This window comes from Pelophylax lessonae (assembly GCF_965119305.1).
Source record: "Pelophylax lessonae genome assembly, chromosome: 9".
Classification (NCBI taxonomy): Eukaryota; Metazoa; Chordata; class Amphibia; order Anura; family Ranidae; genus Pelophylax; species Pelophylax lessonae.
Window position 1 is genome coordinate 78,267,361 of NC_138776.1, and position 17,537 is coordinate 78,284,897.

The 17,537-nt window shown below is 46.2% G+C and overlaps 2 protein-coding genes across 4 annotated transcripts in view; one reads left to right on the forward strand and one right to left on the reverse strand.

The window, feature by feature from the left end:
- Window positions 1–14,849, reverse strand: part of ACADSB (acyl-CoA dehydrogenase short/branched chain) — a 57,318-nt gene extending 42,469 nt beyond the window's left edge. The window contains exons 1-5 of the mRNA XM_082268489.1: window positions 14,725–14,849; window positions 10,989–11,151; window positions 4,985–5,085; window positions 3,178–3,384; window positions 1,171–1,341 (exon numbers count right to left, since the gene is read on the reverse strand). Of these exons, the coding sequence (XP_082124615.1) occupies window positions 1,171–1,341; window positions 3,178–3,384; window positions 4,985–5,085; window positions 10,989–11,151; window positions 14,725–14,754 (672 nt within the window). The 5' untranslated portion in view covers window positions 14,755–14,849. The remainder of the gene's footprint in view (window positions 1–1,170; window positions 1,342–3,177; window positions 3,385–4,984; window positions 5,086–10,988; window positions 11,152–14,724) is intronic.
- A 154-nt stretch (window positions 14,850–15,003) lies between these two features.
- Window positions 15,004–17,537, forward strand: part of IKZF5 (IKAROS family zinc finger 5) — a 28,048-nt gene continuing 25,514 nt past the window's right edge. Inside the window, exon 1 of one of the 3 annotated variants that reach the window (XM_082268447.1) lies at window positions 15,004–15,184. The gene's annotated coding sequence lies outside the window, so the exon portion shown is untranslated. The remainder of the gene's footprint in view (window positions 15,185–17,537) is intronic. The other 2 variants (XM_082268445.1, XM_082268446.1) reach the window with 2 other exon arrangements.

Below are 17,537 nucleotides of genomic sequence, written 5' to 3' on the forward strand. Positions count from 1 at the left end.
AGCCAATTTAGATACACCAACAAATTGAAGTCAAATTCCAGCTAACACTTAAAAAGCAGTTACAGCAAACATTGTTTTTTCTTTTTGGATAAAGGTTTTACATGAATAAATAAAAGCTGACCACTGTAACCACCCCTGCTAGTGTTAGGTGGTTTGTCTCATCACTGTAACTGATACATTTTGCTGGAGAACTTGTTCTTTTAAAAAACAACAGATTTACGGGCTGACTCACCAGATAAGTATAGAAGAAAGCAAAATGAATGCAGCCATCACATTTAAGAAATTGTAAGCTGCAATCTGTTTGCTTTTAGGTTTAATACCCCTTTAGGTAGTGGATGGGTATGGAATATCCTTGGAAAATAAGGACATGTCATTTAAAGTCAGACCTCCTGATCTGCAGGCTTGTTCTAGGTCAGTGCTTTAAAAATTCTGGAGCCATTTGATCGGCTTGAAAACTAGAAAGCTAGTAGTTTCAAAAGGAGTGGTCACCCAGATAGCAAGCAATAGTGCGGCAAGTTTGAAAATGACTTGCCAAGCTATTGCTAGACTTGCCAGGCTTCACTAGTTTGTTGCACAATTGTAGCAAGTCCGCATTTCATGACTCCAAATCAACTTCTTTGCAAACATTTTGCAAGTCTGCTGCAAGTTCTGGTTCAGTGATGTTGTGCAATAGTCATCCCACCACAGGGGTCGCTGTGGCTGAACTTTCATGCTGTAGACTTGCAGAGCTCTTGCTGTAGACTCACCACTGCAACTTTGCTCTTGCTAGAGGCTTGCCATGCAAATTTGCTACAAATTGGAAAAGTGTCAACTAGAATTTGTGCTTCAAGTACTCTGCAAGTACAATTTGCCAGTGAAAATGTGCAGCAAGTTAACAGACTTACAATTCAACACGGACACAAATATGTGGCAAGTTATGCTTGCTATCTGGGCAGCACGCCTCCATTATCTCCAGTGGTCCTCCAGCCCCTATTATCTCTCACAAGTTACTTTTAACATGTCAAATACAAAATCTAAAGAGTTCACTGTAGGTTCTGGATGTTTGAAAATTAAAAAATGAGCTTGTGCATAAATTTGCCATTACACAGATTATTGTGTTTTACCCTGTAAAAGAGAGAAGGTATAACAACTTCAACCAGAGATAAAAAGAGAGACAAACAGAGGACTCACTGCAGAGATATCACTGTTGGCCATGACGAGGAAGACTCCGGCCTGCTCTGAATTACTGATCCACATTTTGGAGCCATTGATCACATAGTAATCTTTGTGTTTCTGAGCTGTGGTCTTCAAGGAGAAAGCATCACTGCCAGAACCGGCTTCTGAAAGGCAGAAACTGCCCACCTGTGAAAAAGGTAAAAATGCAGCTTCATCCTCAATTATCTGCATGCTTGTAAAAACACTGAACAGGACAAAGGTAAAGCAATTCACCTTCTATATTAATCTGCTTCCACAGACAGGGCCCTTAGCTACTGAGAACTTAAAAGCAATGCTGTGCTATCCTCATACAGGGTACAGGCAGCAGGTTTGATTCAAAGCTGAACCCCAAGCATTACCCCCCTCCCTCCCAATAACCTTTGCCTTCTCCCCTAACCGCGTCTTCCCAATGTTAGTTTAAAAAAATCTTATGATAAAGGCCCTTTTATTTTATCGAAACCCATGGTCATGTGATGCGCTAAGTCCAGGGTCTTCTAACTTTTTCACTGGAGAGCAGAACGGTCCTTCTTTGGGTGCTCTTGCTGATATTGGGGTGATGTGGACATGTTTTATTGCCTTCAAGCAATGGGGTAATTTCAGCATCCCTAAGACTGGATAGCATGATGATGTTACAACAAAGTGACTCTTTGGGGCAGGCATAGTAAGCAGTGCTGGATCACTGGGTCTGTTACTTATAGAAGCAGCATTATTGAGGGACAGAGATGCTAAGGTTATGTGAGTAAAATCCAGCTTCAGATGGTACATTTGTAAAATTGGTGAGTGGATGGTAAGGTGGTTGGGGGGGGGATGAGAGAGAGCTTAGCCCAAAGGTGGGCTTTAATGTGCCTCTTCTTAGCAGGATTTACTCACCTTTGCCTCATTTTTGTTGATGGTGAAATGTGACCTATTGTCCAATATTGATGATGCGATCTATCTAGTTACTCCAGCACCCCCATTGCTAATCCTGGTTTCTCGTCCTGCTTTGTGTGCAACTGGGATATTCAATTTCCCAATTCCATGCAACAGTGCTGGGACAATTACCAAGCATCAGCACTGGCAACTTGAGCAACCCACAGATTAGACGGCTAGGCTTCTCCTGCTCCTGGCAACCAAAGGTGGAGTCAGGGAATAAGATGGAAAGATTAGTATGTGATGCTGGGAAAGCTTGGGATTCAGCTAAACCAGTTGCTTTGCTCTTTATGGGAAAACACGGGTTCACAAAAAACAAAACAAATTAAACACTTTAACCCCAATTAAGCTTAAAATGTTACTAAACCCATAAGCCTGCATTCACTGTATCTGGTCTCCCACAGAACACAGAACATGGAAATGCAATTATTTTAGTAAATATAAACTGCTAAATACCTTTTTTCATCAGCAGTATATAGCAGTCTTATGACTTCTATCAGTGTCTAGTTAAAGCTTTTAGTAGGAGTTTTCATTCTCCTCTGTCCTATGAGGCTGCATTACTCCTGACCCTCTGTCTGGACAATGCTGATTGGCCCTGTGCTGATCACATGCACACTCCCAAGAAAAAAAAAAACTCTCTAGTAATACACAACAAACTGAGCACGTGAGGAGTGCCCCCAATGCTCTGTACTATCAGGAGATGGATTGGAAACAGTGGAAGAAGGGGAGGATCCGAGAAGACAGGATCAAACAGCCTTTTTACACAAAGTGGAGGAATAACCCCTTAGGTTCCACAGTTAGTATAGCAAGCATGCCCACTGCATATACAGACTGATTTTACTATTGTGGGTTTAGTAACACTGTAATATTAGGTCTAAAAATAATATTATATTGTTTTGAAATCTTAGTAAAAGGTATACATCTCCGCTGTCTTACAATCTACTGAACCAAAATGGAATGGGAATGCAGCGTCATCATTGGTGGAAGTTCCTCCGGGTGGGAACAATGATCTGCATCTACATAGATCTGAAAGTTCACTAGATCCCATAACTGAGGTAACTAACAGTTTCTCACCATGTCTTTGCACAACCTGGGCAGGTAGGTGTCTTTCTGTTGTTCTGTCCCCAGTCTTGTGAACAAGGCATTGATGAGGGTGTTCTGGATGTCACAAACAATTGACACGGATGGGTCCACTTTAGCCAACTCCTCGATCACCAGAATGGATGAGAAAAATGTTGAACCAGTGCCTCCATACTTAGGATCCATCTCTATTCCCATTAGCTGAAAGGTAGAAGATAGGGATATAAATTCAGTCGAATGGTTGAAACGCACACAACTGTACCCCTCGTTTACATGAGCAGCTATCACTTTTCTAATAAAGCTAGCTTTGCTGCAGACAACCAAAGCATTTAAGAAAACCTGTCATGACAGAAATAGCAGGTTGCCATCGCTGACATCTTTCTGAAAATATTACCTACTCCACTGAACACGGACTCTCTGGATGCTTACAAAAAAGAACTATTAAACTTGGAGTTCTCTTTCCTAGGAGTTCTTTCCTAGTCAGTGATCAAAGTATTGAATGACGAGAAGGGATGACACCGCTCAGGCAAGTCAATGTCCACAATCCAAAAGTGGGTGCTGAACCTCGGCTTGCCATGGGGAGAAACTAAAAGAAGAAAATGGTCGCACACCACCACGGGATCCAATGAAGAATAAATACTTTATTCACTTGAATGGTACAAGGTACAGCAGGGTAGGAGAGGGTAGGACACTACCTAGTGAACATGCACGTAGCATTCGTGTGAAACGCGTCTACTGTCCTACCCTGCACCATTCAAGTGAACAAAGGAATTTTTCTTTATTGGATCCCATGGTGGTGTGACCATTTTCAAAGTATTGAACTCAGAGACAGCCAGGCAACTAGCATTTTTTCAGGAAAAGGTCATCAAAAGCAGCCTCTATATTTTTCTCCTGACTAGTTTTCTTTTAGGTTTGCTACTACTAGATAATAATAGAGTTATGCCCCTGCACAAAGGTCATAAGTAGCCAACTGTGAACAAGGGGGAAAAAACACCCGTCTGTAAAAACCTCTCTTACTGTGGCAACATGTCAACACATAAAAGTAGACACCCATCAGAGAGAGGGGAGCTGTGTCCCCCTATAAGCTACAGGACAAAAGGATGTTGTGATGAGTAAAAGAAATACTATTTTCTCCCAGTGTCCAAAAGAAGTCCCAAAAAAAAAAAAACGGTGGTCATGGACAACTGAAAAGGGGCAAAAACCTGCCCAGCATTTTTTCCACCAGGAATCACAGCAGACAACTCTGTGTCTTAACTAGCTCTCCTGGTGAGTTGTCAGTGCAAGATGGGACCTGCAGCTCTGCTCCAGCACTGAACTGGGTGCTACTGCTACGGTAAATTTTCATTTCTGGTAATCTAGCACCATACATGTAGCAAGGGAAACACTGCTTAAGCCCTGACCCGGGGGGGGAGGCTGCTGCAGTCACTGCTCCCTTTAGGCATTGAAGCTATACCCCAATAGTAGTAATTCAATAGCAGTCATTGTTCATAAGGTAAACCCAGCCACTTTAATATTGTGTACTATATATGTATTTATCGGCGATACATTATTTCTTTTTTTTTTTTCTTTGAAACTAAAGCTGGATACACACTATACAATTTTCTGACGATTTTTTCCTTTAGATTTACCAACCATATAATATGAGGTCACACCTAAACACTTTCAATTTGTATTCAATCAGGCAGGCCCTTGCACTACATAGTTGAAGGGTAAATCTAAAGAAAATCTACCAACGAAAGTAGTATAGTGTGTATCCAGCTTAAGTTACAGATATTATTACAGAGCAAACAATCATACCAACCCCAAGTTCAAACATGCCCTGTATGATGGAGTCATCCATTTTCGCATTGGCGTCCATAGTTTTTACAAGTGGGGCAACGCGATCCTGGGCAAACTTTTTCACTGCAGAGAAAAAGAAGAGATTAGGCCGGGCTGTTTAATCTACAGTAACATGATGAATGAACTGAGTGTGTTCCAGAAAAGTGCGATCACATTCTGGAGAGTGGATAACTGGAATGAACTGAAAAATTCCTTCTCTCCAGGTGCAATGGATAATATATGGGTGAAGCAAAATGAGAGACCCAACAGGCAGCCCAAAGAGTGCACACAACAAGGGGGAATGATGATTTTGATTGTGAGGTAGTGGTTTAGTGGTTTTAATCTGTAACAAAGTGTGGTTACTGGCAGGAAATCCACGTAAGAAACCTTTAAAGCTCAACTCTGGGCAAAAAAAACAATTTTCACATGGATTTGGACTGTGCCCGCACTACACTGGTTAACACAGCAGTAAAGTCCCATTTGTGATTTTTACCTACAGGTATGCCTATAATAAAGCTTACCTGTAGTTAAAATGAATATCTCCTAAACATGAATGGTTTAGGAGATATTCGCTCTTTGGTATACATGTGCTGTTTCTTCAGAGTGCTGTGCCGTGGCCATGAAACTCACGCGCATATGACGTCATCGCGGCCCGGCAATTCCAGTTGCTGGAGCCTGCAAACCCAGAAGGAAGACTGGATGAAGATGGAAGCCCTGCCAGCGGTGATGGGTAAAGTATTTCATGCGATGTATACTAGCACATTATGCTGTTGCCTTGCAGGGGATTTTTTTAACTTTCTTTTGCATGCAGCGGTTTATACCGCTTTACCTGCTCATTTTGTCCAGGGTAGAAGAGAAAGCTGTATACTCACCTAATCCTCTGCTCCACTGGTAAACTGCGCTCCTCCACAATACAGCGGTGGACTGTTCCTGCTTTCCTCCCGTCCAGAGCTGGTCTACGGGCATGATGACGTCAGGAACAGTCCACTGCGCAAAACTGCTAGATCGCAGGAGAGCAGGAGCCACATGGACCGTCCTGTGCAGGGAGGATCAGGTAAATATATCTCTGTTCTTTAATCCCCTAGAAAACAATGAGCAGTTAACCCATGCAGTGTGGGCACAGCCCCATTGCATTGGAACATTTTGTTTTTGCCCAGAATTAGGCTTTAAACAGATTCCCAAAAATTATTTGCTAAAAGCAAATAAACCCACCTATGCTTTACCGCCCATGAAGCTGCCATCTTGGCCTCTGTTTGACCTGCAATTGTCATGGTGCTGCACATGTGCTCAGTTATGACGCTTGACATACTGATGGCTTGACAGTTCCGTTGAGAACTAGCATCTGTGACAGTTATCACTCATGGAATGCCTTGCATGTAACGGTTTCAAGAAACCATTAAACTGATGGGTTTAGTTCTGCTTTAAGAAACGTGTAAACAATGAAGCATGATGCCAAATATCCTGAAAATAGCACTTACACTAAAAGACAAAAGGTTCAGTTTCCAAGGAGAAGTATCTTTATATTTAGCCATGTAAGTATATGTTCAAATTTCTTTGGACTAAACTGAAAATAACTGTCACTTTTTTAATAAAAAAAATAGGAGATAATTATCCCGGAATGTTAGTTTTGAGAATTAGACCTAAGATCTAGTTATTTTCAGCAACTGATATACATCCTCCTTCAGCCCCGGTTCACATTTGTGCGATCTCATGTGCAGTCCGAATTTCAGCCACACACTTTGTATGGCTGAATTCGCACCACATCTGCAATAAACTCGCACATGAGGCTTTTTTTTATCCGCAGCAGAATCGGATCGCATAGTGGTTCACACTAGTGCGATCCGATTCTGTGCGAACTTGCAGATCGCACTGCGATATGCGATCGCAACTGGGGGTGTCGTTAACTTTTAATTGACACCCCCCTGCGTATCGCATACGGCAGTGTGAACTGCCAGAGGTGCAGATGCGATGCGGGATCACGCTGCATATTCGCAGCGTTCCCGCATCGCGCAAATGTGAACCGGCACTTAATGTAAGTGTGATCTAAAAATCTACATGTTATGCAGAATATGTCGTTTTTAGAGCCACTTCCATTGAAACACTGTATACTGTAATAATTACCCTGCACCCTTAGCATTGGCTGTTGAAGGAGCCTAGTGACACAGGATGCTCTGAAGTGCTGAAGGATAGTGAGTCTGTCACACCAAACCCTCCCACAACCTGACTTCATAGTGCCACGCATATATTTATATATATATATATATATATATATATATATATATATATATATATATATACACACACACAAAGGATATATATACAGGATTACAACAGGTTTCAAAAATAATAGTTACAAAATTGCTGAAAGAACCAAGTCCATCTCCTGACCCATCCAATTCAGGTCATTGTTTATTACAACATCACAAGTTGCTTTTTAATAATTAGCAAGCTGGAAGAGAACTGACCTGGCTCCCAGTGAGGGAGCAATTTATTGCTTAACCACCTTAAAGCAAACTAAACCCAATGATTTAATGGTTTCTCAAAACAGTTACATTCGAAAGCATGCCGTAAATGATAAATGTCACAGTTACCTGTGCTCTCAACCAAATTGTCAAATGGCTGGTGTCATAACTGAACATGTGCAGGACCATGGAAACTGCAGAATAACTGGGGGGTAAAATGGCAGTTTTGTTGGCTGTACAGGAAAATAGAGTTTAGGTCTGCTTTTAAAAAAAATTGGAGTTCTCTGCAGCGTAGTTTATAAATGGCCCCTGCCTGTGTATGTGCCAAGTGCATACACAGTGACTGTATTGTTATTAGCAGATAACAGGCAAAATGCACAAAGTTAGAGGCTCTGTACCTTGTGATTGCTGTGCACCAATCACAGAAATCACAAGTGTAAACAAAAAAATGTAAAATAAGCCCCCCCCCCCCCCCATCACATTTCTTCTTTAACTAATACCACTTCTCCCACTGACTACAAAGCTACAAAAGGAAAGGGGGCACAATAACCATAAAGGAGTCACACAGAGCACCAAGGGGGAAGAGAGACCATAAAGAGGGGAACATTGACTACTAGTGCTATGTAGGGAAAAAAACACCATTGACCACCAACATTTAAGGGGGCACACAACACCAACCAATACCATAAAGGGGCAACAACTTCTGACCACTAAAATCTGCAAGCTGTACTGTACATAGGTCTGACTCCAGTTCTCTGTATGGTATGTGTTAAACTAAACAGTATTTGGGGTGTTTGTACTGTCCCGCCTTTTTAGATCCCTAAGAAATGCAAGAGGCAGTAAAAAACGGAATTTTTGTAAAATCTTACCTGTAAAATTCCTTTCTCTGAGTCCTCCGACAGTCGCCGCCTCTTCATATTCGTCACATATGGGGTATTAGACTTTGCTCCGAAGGAGTAGCTAGGCAACAGAATATGTTAATAAAGCTTTTAACATATCCAACATATCCCACCCTCAAGGGGTGGTCCCCTCAGTCAATACCCTCCTACTTCCTGCAACCATATCTCAGTTTTAGTGGAATAGCAGTAGAGTATACAACCAAACCCCAAAAGAGGGGCGGGGGCGGCGACTGTCGGAGGACTCAGAGAAAGGAATTTTACAGGTAAGATTTTACAAAAATTCCGTTTTCTCTTACGTCCTCCGACAGTCGCCGCCTCTTCATATTCGTCACATATGGGGACGTCCCAAAGCAGTGCAAACATGAGGGGTGGGAAACACATCCGCGCCGAAAGGCAACGCAGTTTCCACATCAAGAAAGGAACCTTACCAAAGGAAGGAAACCAGCTGGGCAACAGCAAAAAACAAGTGCTCAACAGGAGCAACAACCCAGGAAAAGGCAAAAACCAGGGGATACAAAACTTATCCCAACAGCCAGGAGTCCCCAACAAGGGACCCTAGGGAACAGCCGCACTAAGAACCTTGCGGCCAAAGGAAGCATCCGCCGATGCCCGAACATCTACTTTGTAGAATTTTGTGAAAGTGTGCACGGTCGACCAAGTCGCCGCCTTACACACCTGGGCTACAGAAGCCCCATGACGACAGGCCCAAGACGTACTCAGAGATCTAGTAGAGTGCGCCTTCACAGGCACAGGGGGAACCTTCCCCTGCAAGGCATAGGCCTGTTCAAAGGTCTGTCTGATCCATTTAGCGATGGTAGAGGCCGAAGCCGCCATGCCCTTCCGAGGACCCTCTGGAAGAACAAACAAGGAGTCCGTTTTACGAAAAGACTCAGTCGATCGAAGGTAAACCCTGATCGCCCGAACAACATCCAAAGAGTGCAATCTCACCTCCTGTGGATGTTTAGGCTTCGTGCACAACGAAGGCAAGACAATGTCCTCGTTAAGATGGAATTCCGAAACACGTTTCGGAAGAAAGGAAGGATTAGGTCGCAAGACCACCTTATCCAAATGAACAACCAGGTACGGAGACTTGCAGGACAAAGCCGCCAGTTCCGACACTCTGCGAGCCGAAGTGATCGCCACCAAAAAGGCGACCTTTTTGGATAACATAGACAACGAGATCTCCCTGATCTGTTCAAAAGGAGCACGTTGTAACACAGATAGCACGAGATTCAAGTCCCAAGGGGGCAGAGGATCCCTCCTAGGAGGAACCAGATGCCGCACACCCTGAATAAAGGTGCCAACCAAAAGGTTGGATGCCACGGGACGTTGAAACAGAACGGCCAGAGCAGACACCTGACCCTTTATCGTAGCCAGCGCCAAGCGCTGATCAACACCCGCTTGAAGGAAAGACAGCACACGGGACACCGAGTACGTGCGGGGTGAAAACCCCCTGGACTCACACCAGGCAAAATAGGCCTTCCAAGTACGGTAGTAAACCTTCCCAGAGGAAGACTTCCTCGCGTTGATTAAAGTATGAACGACCTCCGGAGAGAGACCCCTCTCCTTCAGGACCTCGGTTTCAACAGCCAGGCCGTCAAAGCCAGCGACTGTAAAGCAGGATGGTATATCGGTCCTTGAGACAGTAGATCGTCTCGAAGAGGCAGACGCCACGGGGCGTCGACCGCCAGATTCACGAGGTCTGCGTACCAGGACCGGCGAGGCCAGTCCGGTGCCACAAGAATCACCGTGTTGCGTTCCGATTGAAACCTGCGAAGGAACCTGGACAGCAACTGGATCGGTGGAAACGCATACAACAGTCTGTACTGATGCCACGGGGCCACTAACGCGTCCGACGCGTCTGCCCGAGGGTCGCGCGTCCGTGCCACGAACCTCCTCACCTTGTTGTTGAGACGTGACGCGAACAGGTCCACATCTGGAAGACCCCACTTTGCGCACAACATCTGGAAGACAGCCGGGTGGAGAGACCATTCCCCCTGATCCAGGGTCTGGCGACTCAGATAGTCCGCCTGCCAGTTCTCCACCCCCGGAATGTGAACCGCCGTTATCGCCGGGACATGAGTCTCGGCCCAAGACAGAATGTCGGCCACTTCCCGAGCCGCTCGGGCACTCCTGGTGCCCCCTTGGTGGTTGATGTAGGCCACCGCCGTGGCATTGTCCGTCTCCTGACAAGCTAGACATTAAAACTGAGATATGGTTGCAGGAAGTAGGAGGGTATTGACTGAGGGGACCACCCCTTGAGGGTGGGATATGTTGGATATGTTAAAAGCTTTATTAACATATTCTGTTGCCTAGCTACTCCTTCGGAGCAAAGTCTAATACCCCATATGTGACGAATATGAAGAGGCGGCGACTGTCGGAGGACGTAAGAGAAACATTGTTTTTTTCTTATCTTTTATGTTGCAAAAAATATATAAAAAACCCAGCGGATTCCAAATACCACCAAGAAAGCTGTATCTTTTAAAAATAAATATATATAAGGATCCACTTGGGTATAGTGTTGCATGTCTGAGTAATTCTGAGTCAAACGATCACAGCACTGTAACTTAAAACATGGCGTGGTAATGAAGGTGCATTGAAGGCTGGTACTCAAATCATGAAATACCCATGTCTCTCATCATGGCCTCCTCTTCTGTGAATGTTGCCAAGGGAGGGAATGGGGTGCCCTCTCCAGTGTTCGGAGACAATGCCTCTGCTTTCTTTGAACTCCATCTGCAATAGAGATTTTGAGTTGTGGCCAAGCAGCGAGGAAGCCCTCTGCCCAGAAGCTAAAAAGAGAGAAAAAAAAGGAGATTAACGAACAAAAAAAACCAAAAACAATAAAAAGACAAAATATTGAAATCACGTCACCCAGGCAACAAGAATTTTCAGAGGTCAGTAATGGCATCCTCCATATTTCATCACTACAGGTTTCAATTTTTTTTTTTCTTTTTCACTTTAAACAGCTTGTGTACAGTGTAGCTGTCCTCCTCTTTCTGCCCCAAGGTAAGCGGGGACGAGGCAGTATAACTGCAACACAACTTCATTAGTGGATCACAGTTAATGACAAACCATTTACAGTCCTTGTATCCTCCTCCTCACTGCGCTGCAGATATGATGTTTGCCTTTGTGCATGAGCAAGGGGAGAGGGGGGGGGGCTTTTTTTCTTAAGTCTCAATTTAATTTATTTTTAAACTGTTGCTTCACATTCTTTTTTTATCACTTTTATTGAAATATGCATGTGACAGATACTCTTTATGAATAAATCTGGGGTCTATAAGTCCCCAAATCCCTCCTCTGACCTTAAATGCATAAAAAAACACCAAGATCATTGTTTTCAAATGTTTTTTTTTTTTTTTTTTAATGGCGCTGTTAAAATCTGGGTAACCCAAAAGTGATGTCAGGTCATCCTTTCTGGGCTACCATAGTGGAGAGCCCATCAAAGCCAAACCCAGCTTTATTCAGCTCTCCGATCAGCCAGCAGAAGCACCGGCTGGTTGCTCAGGTCTCCCGGTGGGACGGGAGAGCTTGAGAAAGCCGTGGTAGGAGGTGGAGGGGACATCTCCTCCCGCTGCATGTAAAAGCAATCCAGCTGCTAGTTAGCCACTAGGATTGCTTTTACAAGAGAGCCAGCTCTAAAAAAAAAAAAAAAAAAAAAAAAAAGAAAAAAAAAACGGTACTGGGGTGATGCCTGCAGCTCTAGTATGAGCACTTAAAGTCCAGTGCTGAACAGGTACATGCTGGTCTGGAAGTGGTTAAGGAACTCCATTTCTGACATCATTAAGTACAATGCAAGGCCAATAGCCATTCATTGGCCATGAGGATGCTGAAAAACCGCCTACATTCTGAGGGCCACGCAGAAGAAGAGAGTGCCGGGGGTAGAAGTGTGCATCTTCACTGGTCATACGATTTGATTATCCTGTCAACGATTCGATTCCACGATGCATCATGATTACTGCCCATGGTTTTCATCAAAAACCCATCTGTCCAGCCTTATATGTGCCCATCAGTGCAGCAATATCAGCGCAGCCTTATCAGTGCCCATCAATGCAGTCTATCAGTGCAACATTATTAGTGCCCATCAGTGCAGCCTCATTAGAGCCCACCAATGCAGCCTCATTAGTGCCCACCAATGCAGCCTCATTAGTGCCCACCAATGCAGCCTCATTAGTGCCCACCAATGCAGCCTCATTAGTGCCCACCAATGCAGCCACATTAGTGCCCACCAATGCAGCCACATTAGTGATTATCAATGCAGCCTTATCAGTGCTCAGATCACACAGAGCAGGGATCTCCTGATTGGATTTGAATTGCCCAGTGGCTGCTATAACAAGGTCCCGCCTCCTAGACTGGGTCCTATAATACACGTCACACTGATTCAATTTCCCGGCATTGGATCAGTGTGCCGTCTATCATAGGAGCCGGTCTAGGAAGCGGGATCTTGTTACAGCAGCCGCCAGACGTTTCAGATCCAAGGTCAGTGTTACAGCAGGAGATCCATACTGTGTGTGATCACACGTATACATTTAGGCATGGAGAGGAGGACTCTGGCATCATTGATGCAATTGTGAAGCAGCCATTCTCTACATTGATGCAAAACTTTTTAAGGATTCATTGATTACACAAATATTTTCAACACCCCTAGCCCCTTACTTCCCCAACGGGAGTAAAAATTATAAACCCTCTCATCCTTTAAAGCGGTAGTAAACTCAGTCATTGCATATCTGAAAATTCAATCAACACCATTAACATGTAATGTTCAATGAAATATAATGAAAGCAATCAATTTAGCAGTTTTCCTTACCTGTATAATTTGATTTTTTCGGGTCGGTTTTTTGGGACGTTGAGCGCCGCCATCCTTGCTGTGGTTTTCGGCTGCTCATCGGTGCGGTATTTCCGCCCAGAGTATGTGTACTGTTCGTAAATCCCGCACATGCGCAGTAGACGCCGAAACCAAGCCTCGTGTTGGTTTCATTCACCATTTGGACAGCCAATAGGAGGCTGTCCACTGTAGCCCTTATGCACAATTGCTCCCCCCCCCCCCTTCTCCGCGATCATGTGGAGAATTTTTTTTAATGAGGGAAGGTCGGAGTCTCGCGGGAGCACGGGGCTGACGTCTAGCAGAGGAAATGACGCAGCCCCGCAATAGACCCTGCATTATTCCAGCAAGCTCATTATCTTGCCGGAAAATAGGGTTACAATGAGCATGCGCGAGTGACGTAATTGACTGCAGCGATGTAAATAGAAGGAGAACGGCTGAAGTGACAGGCAGGGTAAAAGGTTAGTAATATAATACGGACACAGATGATTTAGATTATGCAAAGTTGTAAAAATGATGATACTACCGCTTTAAAGCCCAGGAAGCTGCCATATGTGATCAGTTATTTTAAAAGACATGTATAGGATTATTTTTTCCCCCTTTCATACTTACCTAGATGGGTGCAGCTTAGTCCGAAGCAGCATCTGTCCCCCAGCGCCTCTACCCTGAGAACCGAGCGATAAAACACTGCCGATCGCTCGGTTCTGACAGCTCCCCGAGCAGGGAACTGCTGACTGTCAGTCACCGGCTCTCTGCCCCCTCCTTGCTCAATGGAGCGTTGGGCTGTGGGGGGGGGGGGGGGGGGGCAGGGAGTGGCCGGCTCAGGCTCTCAGCGGCTCCCTGTGAGGCTGAGCTGGGTGCCGGTCCAGGCACGTGGGAGGACTCAGATTCCAGGGTCTTGATCTTGCCTGAGTCTGGACCGGCTCTGTGATATCAGCAGACTTCAGCCCGCTGTGTTCGTGATGGCGCGGTGACTGGACCGACTTCTGTGACGTCAGCAGAGAGCGGACTTCAGCCGGCTCTCTGCTGAAACCGGGTCATAGGAGTGCAGAACAAAGTGTGATCCATAGAAGGTGTACAGCAAAACCAGCTTTGGCTATACTTCTCCTTTAAAACATCAATTTGATGGCTTGAGGACACAAGTAACCATGACAACCATCACCCATACTGGTGACTGTATTGTGGGAATCAGTTGGATTGATGGGTTTAGTTCCAGTGTAATCAGCCCTGGCCAATGGCAGTTACCTCCACCCCAAACACTAAATTGCATTGGAAATGTATGGCTAGACTGCTGCTTCACCTTTGCGATGCGGTAACATGCAGGCAGCTGTCTCCACACTGCATTTTCCCAACTTTATTTGAAGCGTTGCATAGTGACACTTTATTCATGTCCCCATAGAGACACTGTTGTGCGGAAACACATGGTGCCACCCGGGCATGCTGCATGTTTCTGCAGCCAGCATTGCAGTATGAACGGGTCACATAAACAATGAGCAGCCAAGGACAGAGAACACAGTACAGGACGTCTTTGTGTCCTTCTCACCTGAGCACTACGACACAGAGCTGCTGCCATCGCCTGCCACCTACACGCCTCTGTTCGCGAGATCTCAGGCAAAGCTTACCAGACTCAGATACAAGATCTCGCGAGACTCGACGCTTCAGTTTGCGTTCCAAGCCTCGCTGTTCATGAAACGCACTATGTCAGTAAAAAGAGGCGGGTGCAGCAGAATTCCGAACAGCGTTTATTGGCCGAGGATAGCATAGCCCCGAGATTTCTGCAATTCACGCGGTATTTGATATTTCCCAGCAGCACCATGGGTCATGGAGACGCGGTGTTACCGTCACGGGGGCGGGGCCCGCTCTGCGCCTGCGTGCCGAGGTCTGCTTCGGGGCCCCGAGAGGAGCGGAGATCTGCAGGGACGGGGCGGAGAGACCCGCGGCTGCTTCCCTCGGTGGGCTGGAGGCGGAATGGTGAGCCGGCCTGGAAGAGGCTCCCGCTGACGGTAAGCCGCGGAAACGGCGGGGGGCGGAGCCTGAGGGGGCGTGACGTCATTCTTGTCTTCACAACAATGATCCTGTGTGTGTGATAGCAGAGCCGGGGGGGACAGCTCTGGGGGGCCTTCCAGGGACAGTCTTGGGGTTCCTCTGAGGTCCTTCTAGAGTCACTCTGGGGTTCCTTCCAGTGATAGCTCTGTTGTCCTTCTAGAGTCACTCTGGGGGGTCTTCCAGGGGCAGTTCTTGTTTTCCTTCTGGGGTTCCTTCCAGGGACAGATCTGTGGTCCTTTCCAGGGTCAGTCTGTGGGGCCTTCCAGGGTCACTCTGGGGTTCCTTCCAGGGACAGCTCTGTGGTCCTTCTAGAGTCACTCTGGGGGGTCTTCCAGGGGCATTTCTTGTTTTCCTTCTGGGGTTCCTTCCAGGGACAGCTCTGTGGTCCTTCTAGAGTCACTCTGGTGGGTCTTCCAGGGGCAGTCTGGGGTTTCTCGGAGGTCCTTCTAGAGTCACTCTGGGGTTCCTTCCAGTGACAGCTCTGTGGTCCTTTCCAGGGTCACTCTGGGGGGTCTTCCAGGGGCAGTTCTTGTTTTCCTTCTGGGGTCCTTTCCAGGGACAGATCTGGGGTCCTTTCCAGGGACAGATCTGGGGTCCTTTCCAGGGACAGATCTGTGGTCCTTTCCAGGGACAGTCTGTGGGGCCTTCCACGGTCACTCTGGGGTTCCTTCCAGGGACAGCTCTGTGGTCCTTCTAGAGTCACTCTGGTGGGTCTTCCAGGGGCAGTTCTTGTGTTCCTTCTGGGGTTCCTTCCAGGGACAGATCTGTGGTCCTTTATAGAGTCAGTCTGTGGGGCCTTCCAGGGTCACTCTGGGGTTCCTTGTAAACAGTTCTTGGGTTCCGACCAGGGACAGCTCTGAGGTCCTTCTAAAGTCACTCTAGGGGGCCTTCCAGGGGCAATTCTTGGGTTCCTTCCAGGGACAGCTCTGTGGTCCTTCTAGAGTCACTCTGGGGGGGCCTTCCAGGGGCAGGTCTTGGGTTTCTTCTAGGTTGACTCTGGGGTTCCGTCCATAGATCCTTCTTGGGTTCCTTCCAAAAACAGTTATTGAGTTCCTTCTGGGGTTCCTTCCAAGGACAGCTCTGGGGGTCCTTCTAGAGTCACTTGGGGGTTCCGTCCATGGGCAATTCTTGGGTTCCTTCCAGGGACAGCTCTGAGGTCCTTCTAGAGTCACTCTGGTGGGCCTTTCAGGGGCAGTTCTTGGGTTCCTTCCAGGTTCACTCTGGGGTTCTGGCCATAGATCCTTCTTGGGTTCCTTTCAGGGACAGCTCTGCGGTTTGTTCTTTCCAGGGACAGCTCTGGGTTTCTTCTGAGGTCCTTCCAGAGACAGATCTTGGGTTCCTTCAAGGGACCGCTCGGGGGTGCTTCAAGAGCAGCCTTTTTCAACAAGGGTTCCCAGGCACCCGGGATGCCTTCAAGTTTCTTTAGGGGTGTCTTGGCAAAATGCTTAAAAATTTCACCCAACACTGTATAGAAGGCTGATTAATCCTGCATTTAGTTACACAAAGCCACAGGTTTTCATTGTGCATCCTTACAACCTTCTCACCGCCAGCATCCTAACAACCAGTGATGCTATTGATTGATTAGGAGATCAATGGGTGCCAGCACAACATCCTTGTTTGCCCAATCCCCTGCCCCTCTCCATCAGCACTGGGGTCACATTAAAGCGGAGTTCCACCCAAAAGTGGAACTTCTGCTCATTTGTCCCCCCTCCGATGCCACATTTGGGGGGAGGGGAACGGGTACCTTTTTTTGACAGGTACCCTTCCCTTGCCGTCCACTTGCATGCTCTGTAGGGAACCGGCTGTGAAGCCGAAATGCTTCATTGCCGGTTTCCCTCAGAAAGAATGGCGGCGGCAGCTGATCTGAAAATCAGCTGGGGTGCTGACATCACGGCTCCCTGGACAGGTAAGTGTCTCTATATTAAAAGTCAGCAACTATAGTATTTGTAGCTACTGACTTTTAATTTTTTGTTTCTCCAGGCGGACCTCCTCTTTAACTGAGTGAGGGGGAGAAGGGAAACATTGGAACACTAGTCTGTACAGGTGTCCAAAGGTGTATTTGCTTTGGAAGAATAAATCACCTCTAAGGTTGGGTGTCCTATGTGTGTAGATGTTGCTGCGCAATGTAAAACTATTAGTTTAATTTTTTACATTTTAGAATGGGGTGCCTTGATCATGCAGAATTTTAAAGGCTGCCTGGACCATAAAGACGTTTAGAAACATTCCTCTATAGAGTCACTCTGGGGGGCCTTCCAGGGGCAGTTGTTGGGTTTCATTCCAGGTTCTCTCTGACGATCCTTCCAGAGACAA